Consider the following 12,339-nt stretch of genomic DNA (forward strand, 5'->3'; position numbering starts at 1 on the left):
CATGTTGTCCCTCTGACCAGGTTTCAGGTCTTAACTTTAAGACAGATGCACGTTCAGTGAGGGCTGGCACAAAATCCCGCCTGGCTCCCAGCCTTGAAGTTCTTGACCACACTATTGGTTTTCCTCAAACTTATTCCCTGCGCCTATTTAATGCACTAAACTGGAAGAATTGTGTTCTCTGACCAGTGAAACTTTTAAATGCTACTTTACTGGCAGCATAACTCTGTCCTAAAAGAAAAGAAAACCCAGGGGAAAAAGGTGAACAAAATCCTTAGGAAGTGAAAAACCAAATAAAGGCTCAAACTGGCTTCGTGGTTCTTTATCATTTTACTTTTATTTCCATTGCCACCCTTTCAAATGTGCTCCGTGGGGCTTCGTACAAGACGTTTGATGGTCAGGAGGCAACACGGGCATTGAGAGAGATTAACAAAGGGCTGCCCGTGGGACGGCCACCACCTGTCCCCACATCTTTGTGGGCGCAGCTGGGCAAAGCAGGGCCACAGCTGGATCCAGCTGTGCACCTACAGTGCCCGTGGGACCCTGAAGACTCAAATATGTGGCTTTCCCCCTTCTCCCGGTCTTTTAAAAAGCAAAGCGCAGCTCCTGCTCTTGGCACAGGAGCATCAACTCCCCGCATTTTCAGCCCAGATTTAAAGGAAATCAGGTCTCCGTGAAGACCTGACGGCTCCTTTTTTTTTTTTCCGCAGGGTTCGTTTTGGGTCAGCGGAGCCGCACACGTAGCAAAGGGGCAGAAACGGCCTGAAAGCGACTGGCGACAAGCGGAGAGAAGCAATCGCAAATGACAGGCGAGACTCCGGGCCGTTTCTGGAATTGCGGGATGAATTCCAGCGTAAAAAAGCTGCAGCGAAACCCCGGGGCTACCCCGGGCCATTCGGAGTCCACTTCCCATAGCGCCAACAAACGCTAAAGAGAATCATAGAATCATTTTGGTTGGAAGGGACCCTCAAGATCGAGTCCAGCCTTTAACCAGAGGCAAGAGAACAGCGCCTTCAGCTTTTAACACGGGGGTTTTATTTCGCTGCTTGGTAGAAATTCCCGCTGTCGAACGCTGTTGTTTGTGCTAAACCAGAGTTACTGAGCGCTTTCTTTTTCTCCAAAAGTGTTGAAAGAGGATGGGGGCAGCTGGTGGGTCCTGCAGAAAGTGACGGAGCATTAAAACAGAGCGGAAAACAGGAGCTTTTGGAGCGTTTTGCAGCACGCCAGCCAAAATCCGAACCGGTACGTACACCCTTCCAGGGGATTAAAGGCTCAGCGGGGGAAGGGATGACTAAGGGGGGCAGGAACGTTTTGAGGACAAAACCGTTTTGAGGCCGTTTCCTTCGTTTTCCCCCATCGCGGGGGTCACCGTGGGGTGGGAGCCCCGGGGGGCAGGGGGGTCCCGCCGCGGGGGGGGAGCCGCCCGAGCGCCGCCCGAGCGCGCTCGGGAGGGGGCGGAGCCAGCGGGAGAGGGGGCGGTGCCACGGGCAGAGGGGGCGGGGCCAGCGGGAGAGGGACTGATCCAATGGGAGAAGGGGCGGGGCCAGCGGGAGAGGGGGCGGGGCCAGCGGGAGAAAGAGGCGGTGGCCGCGGGAGCGCCCTCCCCGCCAGCAGGTGGCGCCCACTCCCAGGCGGACACACACAAGATGGCGGCGGCGGCAGCGAACGCCGGCGGCGCCGGGCAGCTGTGACGGCGTTCGGGCCTGCCCGCCGCCATGTTGGTGAGGGCGGGAGCGGCGGTGAGCGGCCTGCCCGGGCTGCGCCGGTTGTGGCGGGGCGGGGGGAGCGGGGCCGCCGCCTGTTTCCCGCTGGGCCGGGCGCTGCTGGGCGTGCGGGGCGCAGACGCCGCCGTGTTCTTGCAGGGGCTGCTCACGAATGACGTCACGCGGCTGGTGGCGGGGGACGCACCCCCCGCCGCGGCGGTGCCCCGCGCGCTATATGCGCATGCGCTGAACGTGCAGGGCCGCTGCCTGTATGACCTCATCCTCTACAGGTGAGACCAAGCGGGGGAGGGGGGGGGGAGATGGGCGAAACCACTGCGAGGCGGGCGGGGGGGGGGGTTGCTATGGGAACGGGGCCGCGCGGGCTTGGCGGGCTCCTGCGTGTTGGCAGGTCGTTCCCGCCGGTGGCGACGTTGCACACCGGTCCCTAGGGCGTTTCTGGCTTGTTTGTATGAAACAATGTGCAAAACGGTGTGTATCGTGTATATTTTTCATCGCTGGCTGCAATCTCTGTGAGTTATCCCAGCAATTAAGAGCAATCGTAGAATCACAGAATCATTTTGGTTGGGAAAGACCACAAGTTTTGTCAAGGTGCTAAGTCTAACCATACAGACAAGGTGACAATTTAACTTCTTTAGAGGCTTATTCACCCCAAAATGCCTCCCAAACCCTGGTTTCTCTAGTGTGGCGTATTCCCCCAAGGGTATGTTCATCCCCACACCCAACTTTGCTGATTATAAAGCTTTCTCCACCTGCCTATCATAGCCAGCTACTTGTGAACAGTGAATTAACCTATCACTGTGTGTGAGTAATTAGTTTATAACTTAAAACCTTCAGAGAAGTGACTGCACTATGCCCAGCAACACCAGCCCCCCCAGAGACCCCATTAGAGCCAGCGTGGAACAGTGCAGGAGATGCTGCTGCTTGCAAGAATAGAATCATTTTGGTTGGAAAAGACCTTTAAGGTCATGGAGTCCGACCGTTACCCCACCCCTGGCACTGCCCCATGTCCCTGAGAACCTCATCTCCATCTGTCCAACCCCTCCAGGGATGGTGACTCCAGCACTGCCCTGGGCAGCCTGTTCCAATGCCCAACAGCCCTTTGGGAAAGAAATTGTTCCCCAGACCCAACCTCAACCTCCCCTGGCGCAACTTGAGGCCGTTTCTTTGTGTCCCTGTCTCCCCTCAGCTCCTGTTCTCCAGCTGAACCCCCAGCTCCCTCAGCCGCTCCCATCACACTTGTGCTCCAGCCCCTTCCCCAGCTCCGTTCCCTTCTCTCAACTCGCTCCAGCACCTCAAGGTCTCAGTGTCATGATCTGAATATTTTAATATTTTTAACATGGCCCTCTATGGGCATATTTGGGCTGTGTCCGAACCGTGCTGTTTGTGTTGTCTCACAGGTGTTAGTGTTATAGTCACTGCCATGTGGCATAGAATAATTACACCGTATAACCACCTGATGTGTCAATCAGTGAAAAATTAAGCTGGTCTAAACTGTCAGGTTAATGGTGTGGTGACTAATGTGAGGCACAGCTGGACAAAACTGCTCGTCCTAAAAGTCACCTCGCTGTGTGGCCAGACCTGTTTCTGTCCCCAGGGAGAGCCGAGGACGCTGTTTGCTATTGCTATTACGCTGCAATTATGGAACTCAGTGGTACTCTAAAATACTCCTGTTTGCAGTCTGATCCAGCACCGCGTAGAGGTGAACCGCATGTTACTCATCGCACCCCTTTACGTTCCTGTAAAGAGATTTTAGACCTGTACAGTATTGCCATGAACCATATGTTGACCTAAAGAAAATTGGAAGAGCAACAGTAACTCCAAAGTTTCCAAAAAGTATTTGACAGTCAAACTCGTTTTCACAGGGACCAAAAGACATGCCGTATTTAAATACAAAGCCTCTTGCCGTCAACAACTGTGACCACTTTAGAATGAACCAGCTCATTGCATGCTGAAGCAACATTGTTGGTCAAGAAACCAGTTTCTGGCATAGCGCTATTTGTAGTTACTTTTGCTTTCCATGAGAGACTGCAAAGAGTAAGATGTAGACATTAACACCTCGTGAATACATTTGATTTTCCACTAAGCTATAGCTTTATTCAGCATGACGGTAGATAAGGGTAGCAGGAAACAATCATTGAAGCTTAAAGAATGTTTTTAAAGTAACTACTAAGGCCTCATGTTTGTTCTGAAACTGCTTATTTTATTTTCAGGGAATACTGTTTAATTTAATTGTCTTAATTGGCTGAAATGGCTGAAAAATTCAGGTATTTCGCTCCGGGGAGCTGAGTGCTGCTTTTGTATGCTCCAGCAGCCTTCAGTGAAATTCTCCAGATCTCTGGATTCACACCAGGATCAAGATAAAGCCCGTTGGCTTCCGCTGCTGTGCGGCTTTTGGTTCGTTTTTTTTTTTTTTTGACCTTGTAGGTGTTACTTTTTTTAGGCTTCACGAGAGCCCGGGAGAAGAGCCGCACATCCTGCTGGAGTGTGACGACGGCGTGCTGGACGCCGTACAAAAACATCTGAAACTGTACAAGATCCGGAGGAAAGTAAACATCGCCCCTTGCCTTGACCTCTCTTTGTGGGCTGTCGTCCCCAGGGAGCCGGCTGGAGACATCGCTGGTTCCCTCGCTAAATGTGGAGACCAGGCTCTGGTTTTAACTCCTGACCCCAGAACAGAAGTCATGGGGTGGAGGCTGATTACAAAGAAAGGAGCAAATCTATCGGAGATTATCCCCGGGAGTCATATTGGAAATATTCAGGATTACCACACGCACAGGTATAAACAAGGTAAAGCCAAGTCCTCAAATGTACTCTGCGTCACTGGATTTTTGGGAGAGATATTTATTTTTGTACTACCACGGTTTCATCTTATTATTGGAGTCCATACACTGATCTAAGACAAAGGAATAAATTAGAAAAGCCATTGGTACGTCTCATTTTGCTTAACTTGTTAATAAGTGCAGGAATTATTTGCTGCTTTGAGGATAAAAGTAGTTATAATTCCATCTGGTGGCAGAATCAACATTAAGTAGTTTCCTGTTACTAAGACTGCGGGGTGATGGATCGGGGACACCAACAGCAAAAGAAAACCAGGATTATTCATTTTCTTAGAGGGAAACTTTGGTGGTTTGAGTCATTTTGATTATTTGGGGATTACGCACAGTCTGTGTGTTTTCCTTGTTGCTAAGGGAGGAAAAGGAAACACCCTGACTTACTTTGCTAAAAATGTACGAGTGGATTCGCAGAGTTAACTCGGAGGCCAAGGGGCGGACGATTGATTTGAGAGGGAACTCGATCCCGGGAGCTGAGCTCTCATTGATTTTAGTGTTTCCACACAGATAGTGGATTAAATTAATTGGCAGCCTGAAGGATAAAGGTCCTCTGCATATAGTCAGTGACCTGAGTCCATCTGGTTCAGAAAAGCAAGCTGTTAATGGTTCAAACTGGGCTGGACTGGGGTGGTGTGAAACACCACCGCTCGTCCTGCTGTGCCGCTGCAGAAAGCTTTAAAAAAATACTATTTTTGTGTCATTGGTCACAAAAAGAACAACTCCTTTTACGGACGTTTGGTGTTTGGGCTTTAACAAAGACAGTTGGCCAACTTAATGTTCTTTAGCTCTGAAAAAAATAACTTTTACTGACATTAAAACCTGCTCGTGGGGCGTGGGGGAGGATTTTGCCATCAGCGTGATGTGTACGTTGATGCTTTTTTGCGGGAGTCTGCATCGTTCTGGGTGCTTTGAATTTCCAGCAGTACAGTTGTGAGGTGCTGTGACCCTCATGAGATTAGTTTCTAGTGCAGTTCTCTGTTTACCCTTAAGAATAAACATCATTTATGGCTCATGATTTTCCACAGGCCCAAACCCGAGTGCTGAGAAGTTCATTATTTCATGCTGCTTCTTAGGGATTCTCTTGGGTTTATGACTCACAGACGAGGCATATCCCAGAAATCCTAAAATACTGAAGAACTTCCTCATTGTTTTTACTTTTTTCTTAGGAATTCCTGAAGGTGTGAAGGATCTCCCTCCTGGAGTCGCCCTCCCGCTGGAATCAAACCTCGCCTACATGAATGGCATCAGCTTTACCAAAGGCTGTTATGTGGGGCAGGAGCTGACAGCCCGGACCCACCACGTGGGTGTCATTCGCAAACGTTTGCTGCCGGTTCACTTCGCGTCCCCTCTGCCCAAGGACAACGTTCCCGAGGGTGCCGAGATCTTAACGGAATCGGGAAAATCCGCCGGCAAGTTCCGGGCTGGAGGAGGGGAATTTGGGATAGCTTTGCTGAGGTTAGCGAATATAAACGAAGCACTTTGCCTAAATATAGCGGGCGATAAAGTGAAGCTCACTGCGAGTAAACCCGAGTGGTGGCCAAAAAACGCCGGTAAATAAATGAGGAACCACCACTCGCGCATTTGCCTTATCAAGAATATATTTCGTGTGGTAAATTTGGGAAGGCGACTCTGCCTTCAGCTGTTTGCGGTGGTTGATTTTTTGGGGGGGGGCGTTACAGGATTCTTCAAATCAGGACTGAACAGCAGGAACCCAACCCAGCGGCGGGTCGCTGAGGACAGGACGATCATCTGTTAGGGCACATAGGGAGGTGGAACCTTTCCTGAGGGTGCCCCGTATTTATTTAGGGGGTGCCTCATATTTATTTAGGGGGTGCCCTGCGCCGTTGGGTTGGATTTCTGCTGGATTTTCAGCCCAAATCAACCTGTGCTCTGCATGGGGTGCGGTGTGTGCCCAGAGCGAGCGATGGGAGCAGGAGTTTCCCCGTTGTCTGCACTGAATGTTTCTGTTCGGAATAACCATTCTGTGGTATTATACATATCTATTTTTTTTAATGGAGAGCATGCCGCTCTTACCTTGCATAAGATACGTACTCAGGGTAAAGTGTTCACTGCAAATTACTCCTTGCGTTGAGCTGCTTCTTAACCTTGCTGATCAGATGGGCGTTTTATCCCACCACTCGAACTGCTAATTGTGTTCAGGAGGAGGAAAGTCTCGCACTCCACGTTTCAGACCTGGATTTTAATAAGTCATCCCTGCTGGGAAAGCTCTTAGACATCCCGGTCTCCTTTTTCAGCACCTTCCTCCACCGTTCCTGACCTCGGTCACACGCGTTTCCTTCACCCAAACAACTATTTCGGAGAGGAAAGTGATGTTTTACAGAAATAAGGTGCGGTGGTGCATGCGCTGGGGTGACTATTGTATTGGTGTACTGGTGCTTGGAGGAATAATCTCTTACTAGAAGCACAAGCCCTCTAGTTGCCAACAACAGTTGAGGGGTGGCATTTTGTTTTGCTTTGTTTTGTTTGGCGTCAACACTTTTACTCTGTCATCTTGTAGAAAAATCCTCCGCGCTTTCCCAAAGCCTTTGGCAAGGTTTTTCCTCACTCCCTCCTGGTGAAGGGACAGCGTGTCCTCATCTCAGACCTTTGCTCCTTCCCCTGGAGAAGGGTTAATGCCACACATGCTCTTGGCTTCATCTGCTCTTCCCCAGGGAGGATTTTCACCACATTTGCTTCTCGCTTTTTCCAAGAGCTCTGTACCCCTGGTACCAAAACCCATCCCTGCTGCCGCAAAGCTTTTCTCCATTCACCATCCCCTGGGGGTTTTCAGAGCAGCCCAGGACTTCTGTGTTTCTTTGCTGGTGTTTTTCTGGCTCTCGCTACTTTTCTGCCTTTGCACTTTTTCTTATTTCCTCAGTCAATAATTCCCCTTTGCTTCCCCAAGGCCTCCTCGCCCTGCCAACCTGCAGTTATTTACAGGAGCCCTGTGTAATTTTGTGTTACAATAAAACCATTACACGTGTGTGCGGAAGGACGTGATCAGAAAGATGAGCTGCTGAGATCCCATTCTTACCAAAAAAAAAAAGCCTCTTGCATGCGTATTTGTAACAGAAACCATCCAAAGCGCATTCTGCCAAATGTTTCAGTGCCACTGTGAAGGGAATTTGTGAAAAATGCTCATATTGTTTAAAACTCTATGCTTGCTGTGAAATGAATCTGTGAAATATCATATTAAAAAGTTTATTGGATCAGTAATTTAGATGTGATGGAGAGCTTTTTGGGGTTGCTCGCTGACAAGAAACACTTCTTACACTGTTCATCACCTCTTCATCAGGTTTGCGATCATTAACAAATTTCTGCTGGAAAAAAAATAAATGAAACTGCAGCATTTTGCCGTTCCTGGGTCCTCTGAATGTGTCGATGCGGCTTTGCCAAAAGCCGTTTTCCCTTTGCCACCCACTGTGCGGAGCCTCCTCAGAATAGTTATATTGTACGGTTATGTGCACAGCCTGAACAAACACGACATTTCTTTTGTTCGGGAAAGTCCTGCATCTCTTTTTTTGTTTTCTTTTTTCTGAGACGCACACGTTTGTTTTGTCTTCATAACGTATCTGAATGAAGCGGCGTGAGGAGCTTCGCCGGCCAAAAAGGGGCGAACAACCACCCCCCTGTTCCTCACACCAGCCAAAGGGCCCGGGTGTCCTCAGTGGCACTTTTAATAAGTGATTTCTGCAGGAAAGGGGAAACGTTGAGAAATAAAAACACCGGCACCAGGCCCACACAGCCACTCTGCCACCCCAGGTGGGAAATGAGGCGCTTTTATGGTGCAATTTGGTCAGTTTTTTGTGCTTTCCCCAGCATGGGACAAACGTGGCGGCTGAGGGGAGCTGTCAGGTAACCCGCTCAGGCGCCTGTTTTTGACTGAATACAGCTGGAAAATGAGAGCTCTGCTCGCCGAGGGGCCCACCCCTTCCTGATCCCTGTTTTTCTGGGTGTCTTCCCATTGCTGCCTCAGTTTCCCCTTTAATAGAATCCCAGAATGCCAGGGGTTGGAAGGGACCTCGAAAGCTCATCCAGCGCAACCCCCCCGCCGGAGCAGGAACACCCAGATGAGGTTACACAGGAAGGTGTCCAGGCGGGTTGGAATGTCTGCAGAGAAGGAGACTCCGCAACCTCCCTGGGCAGCCTGGGCCAGGCTCTGGCACCCTCACCGGGAAGAAGTTTCTTCTCAAATTTAAGTGGAACCTCCTGTGTTCCAGTTTGCACCCACTGCCCCTTGTCCTATCTCTGGTTGTCACCCAGAAGAGCCTGGCTGCATCCTCCTGACACTCCCCCTTTCCATATTGATCCCCATGAATGAGTCACCCCTCAGTCTCCTCTTCTCCAGCTCCAGAGCCCCAGCTCCTCAGCCTTTCCTCACACGGGAGATGCTCCACTCCCTGCAGCATCTCCGTGGCTGCGCTGGACTCTCTCCAGCAGTTCCCTGTCCTTCTGGGACTGAGGGGCCCAGAACTGGACACGATATTCCAGATGTGGTGATGCTGTATCTAGTGGAGTGCCTCAAGGGTCGTTTCTGGGACCAGTATTATTCAATATATTCATCAATGACTTGGATGAGGGAACAGAGTGCACTATCAGCAAGTTTGCTGCTGACACCAAACTGGGAGGAGTGGCTGACACTGGAAGGCTGTGCTGCCATCCAGAGACCTGGACAGGCTGGAGAGTTGGGCAGGGAAAAATTTAACGAAATATAACAAGAGAAAGTGCAGAGCCTTACATCTGGGCAGGAACAAGCCCAGGTTCCAGTATAAGCTGGGGAAGGACCTGTTGGAGAGCAGAGTAGGGGAAAGGGACCCGGGGGTCCTGGGGACAGCAGGGTGACCATGAGCCAGCACTGGGCCCTTGTGGCCAGGAAGGGCAATGGGACCTGGGGGGGATTAGAAGGGGGTGGTCAGTAGGTCAGAGAGGTTCTCCTGCCCCTCTGCTCTGCCCTGGTGAGACCTCATCTGGAATATTGTGTCCAGTTCTGGGCCCCTCAGTTCCAGAAGGACAGGGAACTGCTGGAGAGAGTCCAGCGCAGCCACGGAGATGCTGCAGGGAGTGGAGCATCTCCCGTGTGAGGAAAGGCTGAGGAGCTGGGGCTCTGGAGCTGGAGAAGAGGAGACTGAGGGGTGACCTCATTCATGGGGATCAATATGGAAAGGGGGAGTGTCAGGAGGATGGAGCCAGGCTCTTCTCAGTGACAACCAGTGATAGGACAAGGGGCAGTGGGTGCAAACTGGAACACAGGAGGTTCCACTTAAACATGAGAAGAAACTTCTTCCCGGTGAGGATGCCAGAGCCTGGCCCAGGCTGCCCAGGGAGGTTGTGGAGTCTCCTTCTCTGCAGACATTCCAACCCGCCTGGACACCTTCTGTGTAACCTCATCTGGGTGTTCCTGCTCTGGCGGGGGGGGTTGCACTGGATGAGCTTTCGAGGTCCCTTCCAACCCCTGACATCCTGTGACTCTGTGATTCTGTGATACAGGCCTCCAACCAGACTCTGCCCCATTGACCACGACTCCGCCTTCTTTCCTTCAGCCCGCCCACAGTCCCCCTCACTTTCCGCGTCCTCCCTCCCGCTCCGCGATGGTTCGTCCCTCCCCCCCACCCCCCGCAGTGGTTCCTCCCCCGGCAGCCGTTAGCGGAGCGCTCGCGCTTCTTCCGTCCCGCTCCCGCTTCGGCCGGAGCGCGGGAGGCAGCGGGGGCGCTCGCGTCGTTGCCGCCTTCGCCCGCCCGTTGTAACGGCTCCTCACGGCGGGAGGGGATAAGATGGTGGCGGGGGGTAGAGCCGTTCGGCCTGACGGCGCTTCCCGGGCAGAGGTGAGGCTGCCCGGACGGGGCTGCGGAGCTGGAGCTGAGGCGGGGTGTGAGGGGCTCCGCTTCTGTGAGGGGAGGAACCGGCTTGTGAGGGACTGCTGGGCTCTCTTGGAGAGGCGGGAACCCCTGGTAGAGCAGAACCGTCTAAATAAAGGACTTACTTGCCAAAGTACAAGGCTTAATTTTTTCTCCCACTTGCCCGTTACGTGCACTGTGGGACATGTGGGGCGGTGAAGAGCCGTGAGCGGTGCTGACACCCCAGAAACGAGCGGTGGTTCTGCACGGAGAGGTGAAACAAGTGTGTGAACCTGGAACCCCAATGGGGTGAGACAGGAGGCACTGTTCAAACCTGCGGAGGGGAATCCCCCGAGACTTCTGGTTTCAAGAAAAATAAGTTGCTCTTTTTTTTTCCCTCCTTTTCTCCCCTCTTTCTTCCCCTCCTTTTCTCCCCTCTTTCTTCCCCTCCTTTTCTCCCCTCTTTCTTCCCCTCCTTTTCTCCCCTCTTTCTTCCCCTCCTTTTCTCCCCTCTTTCTTCCCCTCCTTTTCTCCCCTCTTTCTTCCCCTCCTTTTCTCCCCCCATTATTTTTTTCCCTTTTCCTTCCCCCCATTATTTTTTTTCCCTTTTCCTTCCCCCCATTATTTTTTTTTCCCTTTTCCTTCCCCCCATTATTTTTTTTTCCCTTTTCCTTCCCCCCATTATTTTTTTCCCCTTTTCCTTCCCCCCATTATTTTTTTTTCCCTTTTCCTTCCCCCCATTATTTTTTTTTCCCTTTTCCTTCCCCCCATTATTTTTTTCCCCTTTTCCTTCCCCCCATTATTTTTTTTCCCCTTTTCCTTCCCCCCATTATTTTTTTTTCCCCTTTTCCTTCCCCCCATTATTTTTTTTTCCCCTTTTCCTTCCCCCCATTATTTTTTTTTCCCCTTTTCCTTCCCCCCATTATTTTTTTTTCCCCTTTTCCTTCCCCCCATTATTTTTTTTTCCCCTTTTCCTTCCCCCCATTATTTTTTTTTCCCCTTTTCCTTCCCCCCATTATTTTTTTTTCCCCTTTTCTCTCCCCCATTTTTTTTTCCCTCACCCTCCCTTTCTTGCCCCCTGTTTTTTGCCCCCTCTTCCCCCCTTGTGCCCTCCTCTTTTTTGTTCCCCCCCCCTTTCCCCCCTCCCCCCCCTTTCCCTTAAGCAATATTTGATTTAATTTTTAGTTTTTACATTTTTTTGCCGTACTAAAAAAGCCACAGAATTTGTCTTGGTGTGGTGATGGGTCTGGAAGAACAACTGCCAATACCTAGATCTACTCTGTAAACAGCTGTTCTACCAAGTTATTAAAATCACTGCGATCTGCTGTTTAAAATACGTCATTGAATTCACGCTGCTTTGGCCAGGTTGACACTAGGGCATCCATGAGCATCTTCACACCGAGTCACCTGAATTTTAGAAGTCCTTGCAGATATTTTCAGCTTTATTAATATTTTGAGTATGTTTGCCTCCTGTTAGCAATTGATAAAACCTTTGAAATCTTCCAGGGCTCTCGGAATACTGCACAGCTGCGAGGCACAAATACAATTTATCCTTCAAGCTCTGCGGCGCTCCTGCTTTTCCAGCTGGCTCGTTTTTCTCCATGTTTTTCAGGGCAGGGGAATTTGGCAGTTTCGTTCCCCTTGCTCACAGCCTTTGCTGCTGGAGCCACTTCTGCACAGGCACTGGGGGCATTTTTCGTGTTACTGAGAGGAGGGCGTAGCTACTTTATGAGAATATTGTTGGGAGCAGAGTTTCTGCTGGATGGTAACAATGAGATATGCTGCATTTTTGACACCAAACTATTCTCTCAACCGCTTGCCTGTGCGATATTTTGCTTTTACATGGACCGTGAGCCCTTCAGAAAAGGCTGCCTTGTTTCTCCTGTAACACGCTGTTCTCGTGCTAGTGGAAATAATTGATGCCTAAACTTTTTTTGTGGATTTGTGTCTGGA

The 12,339-nt window shown here is 50.7% G+C and overlaps 1 protein-coding gene across 3 annotated transcripts; it reads left to right on the plus strand.

Annotated features, from left to right (window-relative positions):
• Positions 1-1,621: 1,621 nt before the first annotated feature.
• IBA57 (iron-sulfur cluster assembly factor IBA57) lies at positions 1,622-7,768 on the plus strand. Of its 3 annotated transcripts, XM_065630198.1 has the most exons (4): positions 1,622-1,718; positions 1,860-1,990; positions 4,162-4,508; positions 5,719-7,768. In XM_065630198.1, exons 1-4 carry the CDS (start codon positions 1,713-1,715, stop codon positions 6,108-6,110), a joined length of 876 nt encoding a protein of 291 aa, XP_065486270.1. In that variant the 5' UTR covers positions 1,622-1,712; the 3' UTR covers positions 6,111-7,768. The 3 variants fall into 3 exon arrangements, with proteins under 3 accessions (XP_065486270.1, XP_065486269.1, XP_065486271.1); XM_065630197.1 differs by having other exon boundaries at positions 1,622-1,990; XM_065630199.1 differs by having other exon boundaries at positions 1,622-1,990; positions 4,318-4,508.
• Positions 7,769-12,339: the final 4,571 nt, after the last annotated feature.

The sequence above is a fragment of the Caloenas nicobarica genome, chromosome 2 (genome assembly GCF_036013445.1).
Source record: "Caloenas nicobarica isolate bCalNic1 chromosome 2, bCalNic1.hap1, whole genome shotgun sequence".
Classification (NCBI taxonomy): domain Eukaryota; kingdom Metazoa; phylum Chordata; class Aves; order Columbiformes; family Columbidae; genus Caloenas; species Caloenas nicobarica.

Excerpts from the sequence above, each read along its gene's own strand:
- IBA57 (XM_065630197.1), top strand. The coding sequence starts at position 1,713 with ATGTTGGTGAGGGCGGGAGCGGCGGTGAGCGGCCTGCCCGGGCTGCGC. Across the intron at positions 1,991-4,161 it reads TATGACCTCATCCTCTACAG|GCTTCACGAGAGCCCGGGAG; the intron begins GTGAGACCAAGC and ends TACTTTTTTTAG. Across the intron at positions 4,509-5,718 it reads CACGCACAGGTATAAACAAG|GAATTCCTGAAGGTGTGAAG; the intron begins GTAAAGCCAAGT and ends CTTTTTTCTTAG.